Source organism: Carcharodon carcharias, chromosome 24 (genome assembly GCF_017639515.1).
Source record: "Carcharodon carcharias isolate sCarCar2 chromosome 24, sCarCar2.pri, whole genome shotgun sequence".
In the NCBI taxonomy this organism is placed as follows: domain Eukaryota; kingdom Metazoa; phylum Chordata; class Chondrichthyes; order Lamniformes; family Lamnidae; genus Carcharodon; species Carcharodon carcharias.
Genome location: NC_054490.1, coordinates 17,749,949 through 17,767,582, shown reverse-complemented (window position 1 = coordinate 17,767,582; position 17,634 = coordinate 17,749,949). Strand labels below are relative to the sequence as shown.

Genomic DNA, 17,634 nt, shown 5'->3' with positions numbered 1-17,634 from the left:
GTTTCAATACTCCTTCACCTACAGCTTAACCTTTACAAATATATACAAATTTATAAGGATAGCGCAAGTTACAAAAATTATCTTATACTCTAATGTTCACCGTGCACAGTCCATGTACCAATGGGCACTGTGTGGTCAGTACACCACACCCTGAAACCAAGTGACGGATGCCTCCTCAGCCAAATGCTATGGATCTCTCCTCAACTCCCCCCAGACACCTGTCATACTGTGAGCCAACCAGTCTTTCACATGAGGTTTTCCAATCTCCTCTCTCCAAGCCTTTCTCCGCGCCTTGGAATCTTCTCCCAAACCGACGCTTTCTCTCAGACGCCTTCCACAAGGGTTCATCTCTCCTTCCGATGTTCCTCACCCCTGGGCCACCACATGCGTTCGAGCTGTCTCCCACACACTCTCCGTCTCACTGACTCAGCCGTCAATACTACACAACGGCTTCACAATCCCATAGCAAAGAGTTACAGACCTTCAGTTGTCTCTTTGGACCCCCTGACTTCTTGCAAGCCTTTATCTCTTGAAGCTTGGAGCCTTTCCCTCTGCTCCTTACTTTCATTTCCACAGAAGAGGAACTTTTCCAGGTTCCTGTCCTTCCTTTGACGAGATGGTCTGCTTGGGACTTTCTCCTGGCTCTGTCTCACTCCTTTGGCCTTGGGAACTTCTGGTTCCCTTGGGAAATCTACTCTGCCTGAAGTTCCATCTTCCAGCGTCCAGTGTCTCCCAACAACTGTCTTCAAAACCAACTGAACGCAAACAGCTTCCAAATCAAACTGTTATATCTAGTTTTTCTGTGTGTGTGCCTATGGGAGGGATCTGCTTCTCTGGACCCCTGGTGCTGGGCAACAGCCCAGTTTCTCTACCCTTGTTTGTTTAACTCAGCTGCAATAGTCGTAAAACTCTCATTAGAAATGCAGGCACCTTTTAAAGTGAAACTAAAACTCAACTTAACCTTTTCTTAACACAGATACAAAAATACAAATAAAACTCAAACATTAAAGCTAAATCTCATTCCTAATGCCCACAAATACCAAAATAACTTACGTAAACTGCAGCTATTTCCTAACACAACATGAAAATAGCGAACCATCAGAAGGCATTCCACAGGCAGTAGAATGTAGCCAAGTTTCTCCTGAGACACATGAGGTGAAATTGGGGCAGATGGCAAATGCTGGTTCAAAGAGGTTTTTAGGAGTTTCTTGAAGGAGGAGAGAGGGGCAAACAGGTTTAGGGATGGAATTCCAGAGCTTAGGGCCCAGGCAGCTGAAGGCACGATAGTGGAGTGACTAACATTGGGGACGAGCAAGAAGCCGGAATTGGAGGGGCACAAAGATCTCCGAGGGTTGTAGGTGTCGGAGGAGGCTACAGAGATAGGGAGGGTTGTAGGGAATCGAGGAGGTTACAGAGATAGGGAGAGTTGTAGGGAATCGAGGAGGTTACAGAGATAGGGAGGGTTGTACGGACTGGAAGAGGTTACAGAGATAGGGAGCATTGTAGGGGCTGGAGGAGGTTACAGAGATAGGGAGGGTTGTAGGGGCTGGAGGAGGTTACAGAGATAGGGAGGGTTGTAGGGGCTGGAGGAGGTTACAGAGATAGGGAGGGTTGTAGGGGCTGGAGGAGGTTACAGAGATAGGGAGGGTTGTAGGTGCTGCAGGAGGTTACAGAGATAGGGAGGTTGTAGGGGCTGGAGGAGGTTACAGAGATAGGGAGGGATGTAGGGGCTGGAGGAGGTTACAGAGATAGGGAGGGTTGTAGGGGCTGGAGGAGGTTACAGAGATAGGGAGGGTTGTAGGGTCTGGAGGAGGTTACAGAGATAGGGAGGGTTGTAGGGGCTGGAGGAGGTTACAGAGATAGGGAGGGTTGTAGGGGCTGGAGGAGGTTACAGAGATAGGGTTGTAGGGGCTGGAGGAGGTTACAGAGATAGGGAGGGTTGTAGGGGCTGGAGGAGGTTACAGAGATAGGGAGGGTTGTAGGGGCTGGAGGAGGTTACAGAGATAGGGTTGTAGGGGCTGGAGGAGGTTACAGAGATAGGGAGGGTTGTAGGGGCTGGAGGAGGTTACAGAGATAGGGAGGGACAAGGGCCTGAAGGATTTGAAAGTAAAGATAAGAGTTGTTAAAATGGCCATTACCAGGCCAGAAGCTCATGTCAATCAGTTAGCAGAGCAGGAATGTTTTGAACGAGGATATGGACAGCGGGGGTTTGGGTGGGACAGAGGGGACGTTGTACGAGATCACCAGGAACAGTCATGTCTGAAGGTGGCAAAGGGCTGGCTGAGGGTTCCAGCAGCAGATGAGCTGAGATAGAGGCAGAGGGGGGTGGCATTACCCACACGGAGATCTACATGCTGAGGGGTTTCCAGACTTGGCTGACTGTCCCTCCTCTCATTCCCTGTGGCAGTATGGGTGTGCATGCCTGCTTTGAGAAGGCCAGTGAAGGGCAAGGAATCCAGATCTGGAGAGTGGAGAAAATGAAGCTTGTGGCTGTGCCCAAGGAGAACTTTGGCACCTTTTTCACCGGGGACGCGTACCTGGTCCTCCACCGCGATGAGGATCGTGCCCACCTACACATCTGGCATGGTAAGTGGCACTGGTTCAGCGTTCCTGACTGTACCTCTACTGATGTTAATCCAGCTCCCTCACACTGTCACTCAGTAACCCCTCTCCCCCCAGCAACCTGTTACTGACTGTATCTCTACTGATGTCAATCCAGCTCCCTCACACTGTCACTCAGTAACTCCTCTCCCCCAGCACCCTGTGTTACTGACTGTATCTCTACTGATGTTAATCCAGCTCCCTCACACTGTCACTCAGTAACCCCTCTCCCCCAGCACCCTGTGTTACTGACTGTATCTCTACTGATGTTAATCCAGCTCCCTCACACTGTCAGTCAGTAACCCCTCTCCCCCAGCACCCTGTGTTATTGACTGTATCTCCACTGATGTTAATCCAGCTCCCTCACACTGTCACTCAGTAACCCCTCTCCCCCCAGTGCCGTGTGTTACTGACTGTATCTCTACTGATGTTAATCCAGCTCCCTCACACTGTCACTCAGTAACCCCTCTCCCCCCAGTGCCGTGTGTTACTGACTGCATCTCTACTGATGTTAATCCAGCTCCCTCACACTGTCACTCAGTAACCCCTCTCCCCCCAGTGCCGTGTGTTACTGACTGTATCTCTACTGATGTTAATCCAGCTCCCTCACACTATCACTCAGTAACCCCTCTCCCTCAGCACCCTGTGTTACTGACTGTCTCTCTACTGATGTCAATCCAGCTCCCTCTCACTGTCACCCAGTAACCCCTCTCCCCCAGCACCCTTTATTACTGACTTTATCTCTACTGATGTGAATCCAGCTCCCTCACACTGTCACTCAGTAACCCCTCTCCCCCAGCACCCTGTGTTACTGACTGTATCTCTAGTGATGTTAATGTAAATTGTGGTATCCCAGAGAACTGAGCCATATTCCGGGCCAACACTCCTGGTGCCAGTACTGAGAGAGTGCTGCACCGTCTGAGGGTCAGTACTAGGGGAATGCTGCACTATCTGAGGTCCAGTGCTGAGGGAGTGCTGCACTATTGGAGAGTCAGTACTGATTGAACATTACACTGTTGGAGAGTCAGTACTGAGGGAGTGCTGCACTATCTGAGGGTCAGTACTGAGGGAATGCTGCACTGTAAGAGGGTCAGTGCTGAGGGAGTGCTGCACTCTCGGAAGGTTGGTACTGAGGGAGTGCTGCACTGTCAGAGTGTCAGCACTAGGGAAATGCTGCACTGTCGGAGGTTCAGTACTGAGGGAGTGCTGCACTGTTGCAAGGTTAATACTGAGGGAGTGCTGCACTGTCAAAGAGCAGTACTGAAAGAGTGCTGCACTGTCAGAGGGTCAGTACTGAGGGAGCACTGCACTGTCGGAGGGTCAGTACTGAGGGAGTGCTGCACTGTCAGAGGATCAGTACTGAGGGAGCACTGCACTGTCGGAGGGTCAGTACTGAGGGAGTGCTGCACTGTCAGAGGGTCAGTACTGAGGAAGTGCTGCACTGTCAGAGGTTCAATACTGAGGGAGTGCTGCACTGTCAGAGGGTCAGTACTGAGGGAGTGCTGCACTGTCAGAGGGTCTGTACTGAGGGAGAGCTGCACTGTTAGAGGGTCAGTCCTGTGGGAGTGCTGCACTGTCAGATGTCCCATCTTTGAGGGTTAGACACTAAATCGTCTACTCTGTCTGGTGGGTGTGAAAGATCCCACGGCCACTCCTGGAAGAGGAGCAGTGGAGAATTCTCCCCCCTGTGACCGTGAGGCCCACATTTCTTCCCTTTAACAATGTCACAAAGAGAAGAGATTAATCCGGTCATGGACGGCTCCACTCTTGATTGGAGTTTGCTGTGCAAAGTGTGGTTGAGGTGGTTTCCTCGGGGATAGCAACTGCCCGAAAAGCCTGGCGCTCGTGAAAAGGCCCGAGAGAAAAAATTGAGCCCTTCTCTTTCCCTCCCGCCAGGTGAGAAGGCCTCGTCCGATGAGAAAGGGGCCAGTGCCCTCTTTGCCACACAGCTGGATGACAGCCTGCAAGGTAGGCCCGTCCAACACCGGGAGGCCCAGGGCAACGAGAGTGACGTCTTCATGAGCTACTTCCCAAAGGGCATCAAGTACCAGGTGAGTAACCCACCACTGAGGCCCTTGTAAGCCAAGGCCCGGAGGACTAAAGCAGTGAGTGCTCCTGGGAAGCCAGACAGATGTCACCAAAGCTTCCGGCCTTGCGGTCACCAGGACAAATGCAGGAATGCCAGATATCAAACCGTCAGAGCAATTTACACAGCAGGGGGTCTGATTGGTCAGCAAGTCGGCCCTGATTGTCCGAGTCACCGTGCAGCTGAAGGCTCGTGGGTAATTCAATAAACGCTCGGACGCATTCCCATTGGTGGTTGCGGAGAACAGGTCCCTCCATATGTAACTGGCTTTTTTTTTTAAATTCATTGGATGTGGGCATTGCTGGCCAGGCCAGCATCTTAGTCCCTGCCCCTGTTCAGAGGGCATTTAAGAGTCAACCACACTGCTGTGTGGTCTGGAGTCACATATAGGCCAGACCAGGTAAAGATGGCAGATTTCCTTCCCTCAAGGTGGGGGGACATTGGTGAACCAGATGGGCTTTTATGACAATTGACATTATTAGACTTTTAATCCCAGATTTTTTTTTTATATATTCAATTCAAATTCCACCATCTGCTGTGGTGGGATTTGAACCCTGGTCCCCAGATCATTATCCTGGGTCACTGGATAACCAGTCTACCGACAATACTGCTACGCCATAAGCCCCTCTTCTTCTTCTTCTCCTCCTCCTCCTCCTCCTCCTCCTCCTCCTCCTCCTCCTCCTCCTCCTCCTCCTCCTCCTCCTCCTCCTCCTCCTCCTCCTCCTCCTCCTCCTCCTCCTCCTCCTCCTCCTCCTCACTAAAAACAAGTTCAGAGGCTGGTACAGGGGGAAAGGGGAGGAAGGAACGGAAGGATGGGTCTGTGAGAGGGTGGCAGGCAGAACAGATTACATAGCCAAAGAGTTGATGTTAAGGTTGAAGGCAAGGGTTGATGGTCATGGGACAAGTAAACGAAGGTGTGTCAAACCTCAAACTCTAACAACAATTTATACTGCAATGGAAAAGGGGTGAGGATTGGTCAGCAGGCCGGCTTGAATTCTTACACAGGGACCTGGCCCTCCGCACACAAAAGGAATAAATGTTTCCAAGCCTTGCGCCTTTCCCCTAGCTCAGGGAGCCAACATTTTTCCTTCTCTTTCCCCATGGCGATGCCCTGACCAATGGGAGCCGACCCGCCAGCCCAATCGGCACCCTTATCTCCCGCAATGCTGAATTGCGGCGAAGGTTTGAAATTTGGAACTCTTCCGTTTGTCCTGATGAGCGTGAGGCCCAAGCTTCACCAACATGCCCCCTCCCTGAAGCAACACCCGGGCCCTGTGGCGTGGACCAGTGAAGAAGTCCCTCCGAATCTTTCAGGGAAACTGGCTAGGCCCCAGCTGGAGTACTGCGTCCAATTTCTGGGCGCCGCACTTCAGGAAGAGCGTCCAGGCGTCCGAGACGGTGCGGAAGGGGCTTACCGGAGCCGGCGCCAGGGACTGAGGGACTTCAGTTCACGTGGAGAGGCTGGAGAAGCCGGGATTGCGCCCCTCAGAGCAGAGGAGGTGGAGAGGAGATTTGGCCAAGGCATTGGAAACCACGGAGAGCGTAAGTGAAGGGCCAGGGTTTCCAGTGGCAGGAGGGTCAGTAACCAGGGGGACACAGATTTAAGTGGATTGACAATAGAAGTGCAGTGGGAAATGAGGGGGAGCGTGTTTCAGCACAGGGAGCTTTCATCCGGAATTTTCTATGTGAAAAAGGGAGGGGAGGAGAGTCGATGGGGGACTTTCAACTGGATGCAGACCGGAAGGGGAAAAATCTATGGGTGAGGTCGAGGAGGAGCAGGGAGTTGAGATGAATGTGATAGGACATTTCAAAGGTCTAGCACGGCCTTGATGGACCAAATGGCCTGCTTCTGTGCCATATTATGACAGGATACTACAAAGTGTCCATGGACAGTTACCCTGACAATGCTCAGTGTAGGAGGTGTGAGTAGCTGAGGGAAGGGCAGGGTTTAGGATTATCAATGTTATAACCCAGGCTGTGTTGGAATATTAAGTGAAACATCCAATCACTTCCCTCCTCTGACCGCAAACTCTGGCCACACTCAGTGGCCCGAGTGGTGTTACCACGGCACTGGGAGCAGTACTAAGGGAGTGCTGCACTGTCAGAGGGTCAGTACTGAGGGGGTGCTGCACTGTCGGAGGATCAGTACTGAGGGAGCCCTGCACTGTCAGAGAGTCAGTATTGAGGGAGTGCTGCACTGTCAGAGTGTCAGTACTGAGGGAGAGCTGCACTGTCGGAGGGTCAGTACTGAGGGAGTGCTGCACTGCCGGAGGGTCAGTACTGAGGGAGTGCTGCACTGTCAGAGGGTCAGTACTGAGGGAGCGCAGCACTGTCGGAGAATCAGTACTGAGGGAGTGCTGCACTGTCAGAGGGTCAGTACCGAGGGAGTGCTGCACTGTCGGAGAGTCAGTACCGAGCGAGTGCTGCACTGTCAGAGAGTCAGTACTGACGGAGTGTTGCACTGTCGGAGGGTCAGTACTGAGAGAGTGCTGCACTGTCGGAGGGTCAGCACAGAGGGAGTGCTTCACTGTCGGAGGGTCAGTACTGAGGGAGCGCTGCACTGTCAGAGTGTCAGTACTGAGGGACTGCTGCACTGTCAAAGGATCCATACTGAGGGAGTGTTCCACTGTCAGAGGGTCAGAACTGAAGGGGGTACTGCACTGTCGGAGGGTCAGTACTGAGGGAGTGCTGCACTGTTGGTGGGTCAGTACTGAGGGAGAGCTGCACTGTCGGAGGGTCAGCACTGAGGGAGTGCTTCACTGTCGGAGGATCAGTACTGAGGGAGCGCTGCACTGTCAGAGGGTCAGTACTGAGGGAGTGCTGCACTGTCAAAGGGTCCATACTGAGGGAGTGCTTCACTGTCAGAGGGTCAGTACTGAGGGGGTGCTGCACTGTCAGAGGGTCAGTACTGAGGGAGTGCTGCGCTGTGGGAGGGTCTGTACTGAGGGAGTGCTGCACTGTCAGAGGTTCAGTACTGAGGGAGTGCTGCACTGTCAGAGGGTCTGTACTGAGGGAGTGCTGCACTGTTGGAGGTTCAGTACTGAGGGAGTGCTGCACTGTCAGAGGGTCTGTACTGAGGGAGTGCTGCACTGTCAGAGGTTCAGTACTGAGGGAGTGCTGCACTGTCAGAGAGTCTGTACCAAGGGAGTGGTACCCTTCACGCTGTGCGTGTGTGGCTCTCAGTTCCATACTTTTTCCGATCAGACTAGGTCAGCACTCGAGCGGCACTGATGCCTGGGCCTTGCCTCCTTTGTGTTTGTTGTGTGTGAGTGTAATCGTAACCCTGCCCCCCCTCTCCCCTGACCCCACGCGCAGCAGGAGCTCTCCCCATCCCCCAGTTCTCCATCTCACCACTGACACCCCCCCCCCCCCCCCCCCCCCCCCCACAACCCCCCACAACCTCATCAAACATTTCCTGTGTTTTATTCACCCAGGGTTGTTGGCCTGATATCGGGGGAGGTGAAGTGCCACACATCAGTGCCTGGCATTTACCCAGCTGCTGAATGAGCTGTTTCTTTGAACCTCTCCCTGGATTCGGAATCTGCCAGAAATTCGGAATTGATTCCCAGCCATTGTTTTGCTGACAAATAATTTTATTTTAAAAAGAGGAAACAACGCCCAGTTTAACCATTCCCAGCTGATGTGATACTGGGCGTCTCCACACCAGCCTGGCCTCGCGGGTTTGGCCCTCTTCCCAGACTCGATCGATCAGTTCCTCCAACCTGCAAGGAGCCTGTGTGTCAGCCTTCGAGCAGATTCTGAACACGTAGAGAGACCCCATAGAGGAGGACAGGCCGGGGTCAGGGGGGCAAGGGTCGATATAGGGCAAGTGGGGGAGGGAGGGCAGGGGGGATCAGAGGGCAAGGCTCCATATACCACATCTGCCATGCATTTTCCCACTCACTCAGCTTGTCCAAATCACACTGAAGCATCTCTGCATCCTGCTCACAGCTCATCCTCCCACCCAGCTTTGTGTCATCTGCAAATTTGGCGATATTACATTTAATTCCCTCATCTAAATCATTAATATATATTGTGAATAGCTGGGGTCCCAGCACCAATCCCTGCGGTACCCCACTAGTCACTGCCTGCCATTCGGAAAAAGGCTCGTTTATTCCTCCTCTTTGTTTCCTGTCTGCCGACCAGTTTTCTATCTATCTCAATACACGACCCCCAATCCCATGCGCTTTAATTTTACACTCCAATCTCTTATGTGGGACTTTGTCAAAAGCCTTCTGAAAGTCCAAATAAACCACATCCACTGACTCCCCCTCATCAACTCTACCAGTTACATCCTCGAAAAATTCCATTAGATTTGTCAAGCATGATTTCCCTTTCATAAATCCATGCTGACTCTGTCTGATTGTGCCACTGTTTTCCACGTGCTCAGCTATTAAATCTTTTATAATGGACTCGAGAATTTTCCCCACTACCAACATCAGGCTGACTGGTCTATAATTCCCTGTTTTCTCTCTGCCTCCCTTTTTAAATAGTGGGGTTACATTAGCTACCCTCCAGTCTGTAGGAACTGTCCCAGAGTCTATAGAATCTCGGAAGATGACCACCGAAGCATCCACTATTTCTAGGGCCACTTCCTTAAGTACTCTGGCATGTAGATTATCAGGCCCTGGGGATTTATCGGCCTTCAATCCCATCAATTTCCCCAACACCATTCCCCAACTAATATTGATTTTTTTCTGTTCCTCCCTCTCACTAAACCCTGTGTTCCCCAACATTTCTGGTATGTTATTTGTGTCCTTCATTGTGAAGACAGAACCAAAGTATGTAGATTGTTGGTCAGCCATTTCTTTGTTCTCCGTTATAAATTCCCTTGTTTCTGAGTGCAAGGGACCTACATTTGCCTTGACCAATCTTTTTCTCTTCACATACCTAGAGAAACTTTTACAGTCAATTTTTAGGTTCCCCACAAGCTTATTCTCGTACTCTATTTTCCTCTTCTTAATCAATCCTTTGGTCCTCCTTTGCTGAATTCTAAACTGCTCCCAACCCTCAGGTCTGTTGTTTTTTTCTGGCCAATTTGTATGCCTCTTCCTTGCATCTCATACTATCTCTAATTTCCCTTGTAAGCCATGGTTTGGCCACCTTTCCTGTTTTACTTTTGCGCCAGACAGGAATAAACAATTGTTGCAGTTCACCCATGCGCCCTTTGAATGTTTGCCATTGCCTATCCACCATCATCCCTTTAAGTAACGTTTCCCAATCCATCGTAGCCAACTCGCGCCTCATACCATTGTAGTTTCCTTTATTAGGATTCAGGAGCCTAGTCTCAGAATCAATTACATCACTCTCCATCTTGATGAAGAATTCTATCATATTATGGTCACTCATCCCCAAGGGGCCTCGCACAACTAGATTGCCAATTATAAAAACAGAATTACCTGGAAAAACTCAGCAGGTCTGGCAGCATCGGCGGAGAAGAAAAGAGTTGACGTTTCGAGTCCTCATGACCCTTCAAAAGAACTGAGTGAATCTTAGGAAATGGGTGAAATATAAGTTGGTTTAAGGTGGGGGTGTGGTGGGGGAAGAGAAGTGGGGGAGGGGTGTGGTGTGGTTGTAGGGACAAGCAAGCAGTGATAGGAACAGATAATCAAAAGATGTCACAGACAAAAGAACAAAAGAACACAGAGGCGTTGAAGGTGGTGATATTATCTAAATGAATGTGCTAATTAAGAATGGATGGCAGGGCATTCAAGGTACAGCTCTAGTGAGGGTGGGGTGGAAAGGCTAGCAGGGCATAAAAGATTTAAAAATAATGGAAATAGGTGGGAAAAGAAAAATCTATGTAAATTATTGGAAAAACAAAAGGAAGGGGGAAGAAACAGAAAGGAGGTGGGGATGGAGGAGGGAGTTCAAGATCTAAAGTTGTTGAATTCAATATTCAGTCCAGAAGGCTGTAAAGTGCCTAGTCGGAAGATGAGGTGCTGTTCCTCCAGTTTGCGTTGGGCTTCGCTGGAACAATGCAGCAAGCCAAGGACAGACATGTGGGCAAGAGAGCAGGGTGGAGTGTTAAAATGGCAAGCGACAGGGAGGTTTGGGTCATTCTTGCGGACATTCTGCAAAGCGGTCACCCAGTTTACATTTGGTCTTGCTGAACTTGTTCTCACACTGAACAATTTCTCCTTCAACTCCTCTCACTTCCTCCAAATAAAAGGTGTGGCTATGGGTACCCACATGGGCTCCAGCTATGCCTGTCTCTTTATGGAGTATGTGGAACATTCCTTGTTTCAGTCCTACTCTGGCCCCCTTCTACAACTCTTTCTCTGGTACATCGATGATTACTTCGGTGCTGCTTCATGCTCTCGTCGGGACTTGGAAAAATTTATTAATTTTGCTTCCAACCTCCACCCCCCCCATCATTTTCACATGATCCATCTCTGACACTTCCCTTCCCTTCCTTGACCTCTCTGTCTCAATCTCTGGTGATAGACTGTCCACCAATATCCATTACAAGCCTACCGACTCCCACAGCTACCTCGACTACAGCTCCTCACACCCCGCTTCCTGTAAGGACTCCATCCCATTCTCTCAGTTCCTTTGCCTCCGTCGCATCTGTTCTGATGATGCTACCTTCAAAAACAGTTCCTCTGATATGTCCTCCTTCTTCCATAACCGAGGTTTTCCACCCACGGTCGTTGACAGGGCCCTCAACTGTGTCCAGCCCATCTCCCACGCATCCGCCCTCACGCCTTCTCCTCCCTCCCAGAAACATGATAGGGTCCCCCTTGTCCTCACTTATCACCCCACCAGCCTCCACATTCAAACGATCATCCTCCGCCATTTCCGCCAACTCCAGCATGATGCCACCATCAAACACAACTTCCCTTCACCCCCCCGGTGGCATTCCGTGGGGATCGTTCCCTCCGGGACACCCTGGTCCACTCCTCCATCACCCCCTACTCCTCAACCCCACCTATGGCACCACCCCATGCCCACGCAAAAGATGCAACACCTGCCCCTTCACTTCCTCTCTCCTCACCGTCCAAGGGCCCAAACACTCCTTTCAAGTGAAGCAGCATTTCACTTGCATTTCCCCCAACTTAGTCTACTGCATTCGTTGCTCCCAACGCGGTCTCCTCTACATTGGAGAGACCAAACGTAAACTGGGCGACCGCTTTGCAGAACACCTGCGGTCTGTCCGCAAGAATGACCCAAACCTCCCTGTCGCTTGCCATTTTAACACTCTACCCTGCTCTCTTGCCCACATGTCTGTCCTTGGCTTGCTGCATTGTTCCAGTGAAGCTCAACGCAAACTGGAGGAACAGCACCTCATCTTCCGACTAGGCACTTTACAGCCTTCCGGACTGAATATTGAATTCAACAACTTTAGATCTTGAACTCCCTCCTCCATCCCCACCTCCTTTTTGTTTCCCCCTTCCTTTTGTTTTTCCAATAATTTATATAGATTTTTCTTTTCCCACCTATTTCTATTATTTTTAAATCTTTTATGCCCTGCTAGCCTTTCCACCCCACCCCCACTAGAGCTGTACCTTGAGTGCCGTACCATCCATTCTTAATTAGCACATTCGTTTAGATAATATCACCACCTTCAACACCTCTGTGTTCTTTTGTTCTTTTGTCTGACATCTTTTGATGATCTGTTCCTATCACTGCTTGCTTGTTCCTACAACCACACCACCCCCCTCCGCTTCTCTCCACCCCACCCCCCCCCCAACCTTAAACCAACTTATATTTCACCCCTTTCCTAAGATTCACTCAGTTCTGTTGAAGGGTCATGAGGACTCGAAACGTCATCTCTTTTCTTCTCCGCCGATGCTGCCAGACCTGCTGAGTTTTTCCAGGTAATTCTGTTTTTGGTTTGGATTTCCAGCATCCGCAATTTTTTGTTTTTATCTAGATTGCCAATTATTCCTTTCTCATTACACTAAACCAAGTCTAGGATGGCCTGTTCTCTAGTTGGTTCCTCAATGTATTGGTCCAGAAAACCATCCCGTGTACACTCCAGGAATTCCTCCTCCATGGTATTGTTACTAATTTAATTTGCCCATTCTATATGCATATTAAAGTCACCCATAATTACAGATGTTCCTTTATTGCATGCATCTCTAATTACCTGTTTAATGCCATCCCCAACATCACCACCACAGTTCGGGGGTCTATTTACAACCCCCACTAAAATTTTTGTCCCATCATGTTTCTCAGCTCTACCCATACAGATCCCACATCGTTGGAGCTAATACCTTTCCTCAGTATTGCGTTAATTTCCTCTTTAACCAGCAATGCAACCCCATCGCTCTTTCCTTTTTGTCTGTCCTTTCTAAATACTGAATACCCCTGGATGTTCAGTTCCCATCCCTAGTCACCCTGCAGCCATGTCTCCATAATCCCGACTATATCATAGTCAGAGGGCAATATCGATATATGAGGGCAGGTAGGGGTCAGAGGAACTGGGTGAATATAGTGTTACGACCTGGATGGGAGGACCGTGTGGATGCTCAATCCCCACTGCTCCACCAGCCATGTCATTAATTTAAAGTTTAATTTTCTCACCGAAATGGCCAATTGTGCACCTGTGCCTCTAGTATCCAGAAGGAAAGAGACTCGGGCCAGGCTTCTTTCTAAGCCTCAGAATGACTCATTTATTTTTAAGACATAACTTCTTTTAACAAGTTCCAAGTACTGGTTATCACACAATTGTAATCAGGAAGTATAACTCTCTATCTCTTCCTGAAGAATTCCCCCAGCACACACACACAATCACACAGACACACATAGACACACAGACACTCATACACAAAGACACATACACACTCACACACACACACTCACACACATAGACACATAGATGCACACACACTTGTACACAAACACACATACACACTCACACACACACACTCACACACATAGACACACACACACTCACACACATAGACACACACACACTCATACACAAACACGCATACACATACACACACTCGCACACACACACACACATAGACGCATCCACACTCATACACAAACAGACATACAAACCCACAGACACATACACACAGACACCCTCTTACACAGACACGCACACACACACACACATATACAGACACACATAGACACACACACACTCAAACACATACACACACACACAAACATACATACACACTCTCACACACACACACACACACACACACAGACATACTCATACACATACACACACATACTCACACAGACAGATACACAAACAGAGTCACAGACACACACATACATACATACATACACACACACACACACACACACATACTCACACACACAAAGGACAAACAGGTGGAGTCTTTCTGCAGAGATGGGCTTTGGAGGATGGGCATTATAAAGTAAAGGATAAAGTCCGCAGGGCCTCACCCGGGAGTTCTCTCGTGTGTAGATACACTCATTCTGACCACTGGTCTCAGCTTTGCAGGTTCAAGCGCAGACCTGTTACACTCAGATGAGGCATGCTCTGGTTATAGTCGATAGTCACACACAGTTTTATGCAAGGTAGAGAGAAGGAGCCAGTTAGGGTAGCCTTCTTTCCTCAGCTTGCTCTCCAACAAGACTGCCTTCAAAACAAGCAGGTTTGCAACTTCAGTATTCTTCCTCAACCACATGATTGCCCTTCGGTCTCCCATCTTCCATTAATTCACAGAATCACAGAATTGTTACCACGCAGAAGGAGGCCATTCGACCCATCCTGTCTGCACCGGCTCTCCAAATGAGCATTATGACCTAGTGCCATTGCCCTCTCTCCCTCAATCCTTTAAAGAGCAGGATCAGCTTCCCCCTATCTTACTCTGTCCAGCCCCCTTGTAATTGTGAACATCTCTATCAAATCTCCTCTCAGCCTTCTCCTCTCCAAGGAGAACACTCCCAACCTCTCCACTCTTTCTTCATAACTGAAGTTTCTCATCCCTGGAAGCATTTTTGTAAACCTCTTCTGCACTCACTCCAACGCATTCACATCCTTCCTATCATGTGGCACCCAGCACTGTACATAATAATGTTAAGGTCTAACAAGTGTCTTATCTAAATTCAGCATAACCGTCCTGCTCTTGTACGCTATGCCCCTATTAATAAAGCCCAGGATACTATATGCTTTACTAACTGCTCTCTCCACCTGTCCTGCCACCTTCAATGATCTATGCACATATACCAGGTCCATCTGCTGCTGCAAACCCTTAAGAATTGCACCCCTTACATTATATTGCCTCTGCATGTTCTTCCTACCAAAATGCATCACCTCACACTTCCCCGCGTTGAACCTCATCTGCAGCCTATCTGCCCACTCCACCAACTTGTCTATGTCCTCTTGAAGCTCCACACCTTTCTCCTCGTAGTTCACAACACTTCGTAAACAAAAACAGAATTACCTGGAAAAATTCAGCAGGTCTGGCAGCATCGGCGGAGAAGAAAAGAGTTGACGTTTCGAGTCCTCATGACCCTTCAACAGAACTGAGTGCATATTAGGAGAGGGGTAAAATATAAGCTGGTTTAATGTTGGGGGTGAGGGGAGAGAAGTTGGGGAGGGTGTGGTTGTAGGGACAAGCAAGCAGTGATAGGAGCAGATAATCAAAAGATGTCACAGATAAAGGAACAAAGAGGTGTTGAAGGTGGTGATATTAACTAAACGAATGTGCTAATTAAGAATGGATGGCAGGGCACTCAAGGTACAACTCTAGTGGGGGTGGGGTGGAAAGGCTAATGGCATAAAAGATATAGATTTAAAAATAATGGAAATAGGTGGGAAAAGAAAAATCTATATAAATTAATGGAAAAAAACAAAAGGAAGGAGGAAGAAACAGAAAGGGGGTGGGGATGGAGGAGGGAGTTCAAGATCTAAAGTTGTTGAATTCAATATTCAGTCCAGAAGGCTGTAAAGTGCCTAGTCGGAAGATGAGGTGCTGTTCCTCTAGTTTGCATTGAGCTTCACTGGAACAATGCAGCAAGCCAAGGACAGACATGTGGGCAAGAGAGCAGGGTGGAGTGTTAAAATGACAAGCGACAGGGAAGTTTGGGTCATTCTTGCGGACAGACCGCAGGTGTTCTGCAAAGCGATCGCCCAGTTTATGTTTGGTGTCTCCAATGTAGAGGAGACCGCGTTGGGAGCAACGAATGCAGTAGACTAAGTTGGGGGAAATGCAAGTGAAATGCTGCTTCACTTGAAAGGAGTGTTTGGGCCCTTGGACGGTGAGGAGAGAGGAAGTGAAGGGGCAGGTGTTACATCTTTTGCATGGGCATGGGGAGGTGCCATAGGCGGGGGTTCCCAAGCTTCGTATCATCCACAAACTTTGAAATTGTCCCCTGCACACCAAGATCTAAATCATTAATATATATCAGGAAAAGCAAGGGTGCCAATACCGACCCCTGGGGAACTCCATTACAAACCTTCCTCCAGCCCAAAAAATATCCATTCACCATCGCTCTCTGATTCCTATTACTCAGTCAATATTGTACCCACGTTGTTACTGTCCCTCTAATTAAAGTACTTTAACAAACAAACAACTTCCTCTCAAGTACCATAAAGATCAGGTGATTTCTTGGAAGAGGCGTGCTTGTTGACGGTTCCAAGGTGAATTTATGACCTTGGTTTAAAAAAAATCCCAGGTTAACATCCAGACCATGCCATGTTGTTTTTTATTCATTCATGGACTTCTCAGGGTGGGCCAGCATTTACTGCCCATCCATAAAAGGAAAAAACTGTTTAAAAACTGTTTAAATCCAAAACAAAAACAGAAACAGAAATACCTGGAAAAACTCAGCAGGTCTGGCAGCATCGGAGGAGGGGAGCACAGTTGACATTTCGAATCCTCATGACCCTTCAACAGAACTAAGTAAAAATAGGAGAGGGGTGAAATATAAGCTGGTTTGAGGGGGTGGGGCGGGGGGGGGGTGGGGTTGGTGGGACAAGGAGCCAGTGATAGGTGGAGAAAATCAAAAGGTGTCACAGATAAAAGAACAAAGAGGTGTTGAAGGTGATGATATCATCTAAAGAAATGTGCTAATTAAGAGTAGAAGACAGGACAGACAAGGTTCGGATAGCTCTAGTGGGGGTGGGGGAATACTAAAAGGTAGAAATAAATAATGGGTGGAAATACATTTAAAAATAATGGAAATAAGTGGGAAAAGAAAAATCTATATAAATTATTGGAAAAACAAAAAGGAGGGGGAAGAAACGGGAAGGGGGTGGGGATGGAGGAGGGAGTTCAAGACCTAAAGTTGTTGAATTCAATATTCCATCCAGAAGGCTGTAAGGTGCCTAGTTGGAAGATGAGGTGCTGTTCCTCCAGTTTGTGTTGGGCTTCACTGGAACAATGCAGCAAGCCAAGGACAGACATGTGGGAAAGACAGCAGGGTGGAGTGTTAAAATGGCAAGCGACAGGGAGGTCTGGGTCATGTTTGCGCACAGACCGAAGGTGTTCTGCAAAGCGGTCACCCAGTCTGCATTTGGTTTCTCCAATGTAGAGGAAACCACATTGGGAGCAATGAATGCAGTAGACTAAGTTGGGGGAAATGCAAGTGAAATGCTGCTTCACTTGAAAGGAGTGTTTGGGCCCTTGGATGGTGAGGAGAGGGGAAGTGAAGGGGCAAGTGTTGCATCTTTTGCGTGGGCATGGGGAGGAGCCATAGGTAGGGGTTGAGGAGTAGGGGGTGATGGAGGAGTGGACCAGGGTGTCCCGGAGGGAATGATCCCTACGGAATGCCAACAGGGGGGGGTGAAGGGAAGATGTGTTTGGTGGTGGCATTATGCTGGAGTTGGCGGAAATGGCGGAGGATGATCCTTTGAATGCGGAGGCTGGTGGGGTGATAAGTGAGGACAAGGGGGACCCTACCATGTTTCTGGGAGGGAGGAGAAGACGTGAGGGCGGATGCATGGGAGATGGGCCTGACATGGTTGAGGGCCCTGTCAACTACCGTGGGTGGAAAACCTCAGTTAAGGAAGA

At 49.2% G+C, this 17,634-nt stretch overlaps 1 protein-coding gene across 1 annotated transcript in view; it reads left to right on the top strand.

Moving 5' to 3' along the window:
- The window catches only part of LOC121269382 (macrophage-capping protein-like), a 167,537-nt gene that overhangs the window by 83,769 nt on the left and 66,134 nt on the right, over window positions 1–17,634 (top strand). Inside the window, exons 3-4 of the mRNA XM_041173972.1 lie at window positions 2,408–2,586; window positions 4,498–4,652. Of these exons, the coding sequence (XP_041029906.1) occupies window positions 2,408–2,586; window positions 4,498–4,652 (334 nt within the window). The remainder of the gene's footprint in view (window positions 1–2,407; window positions 2,587–4,497; window positions 4,653–17,634) is intronic.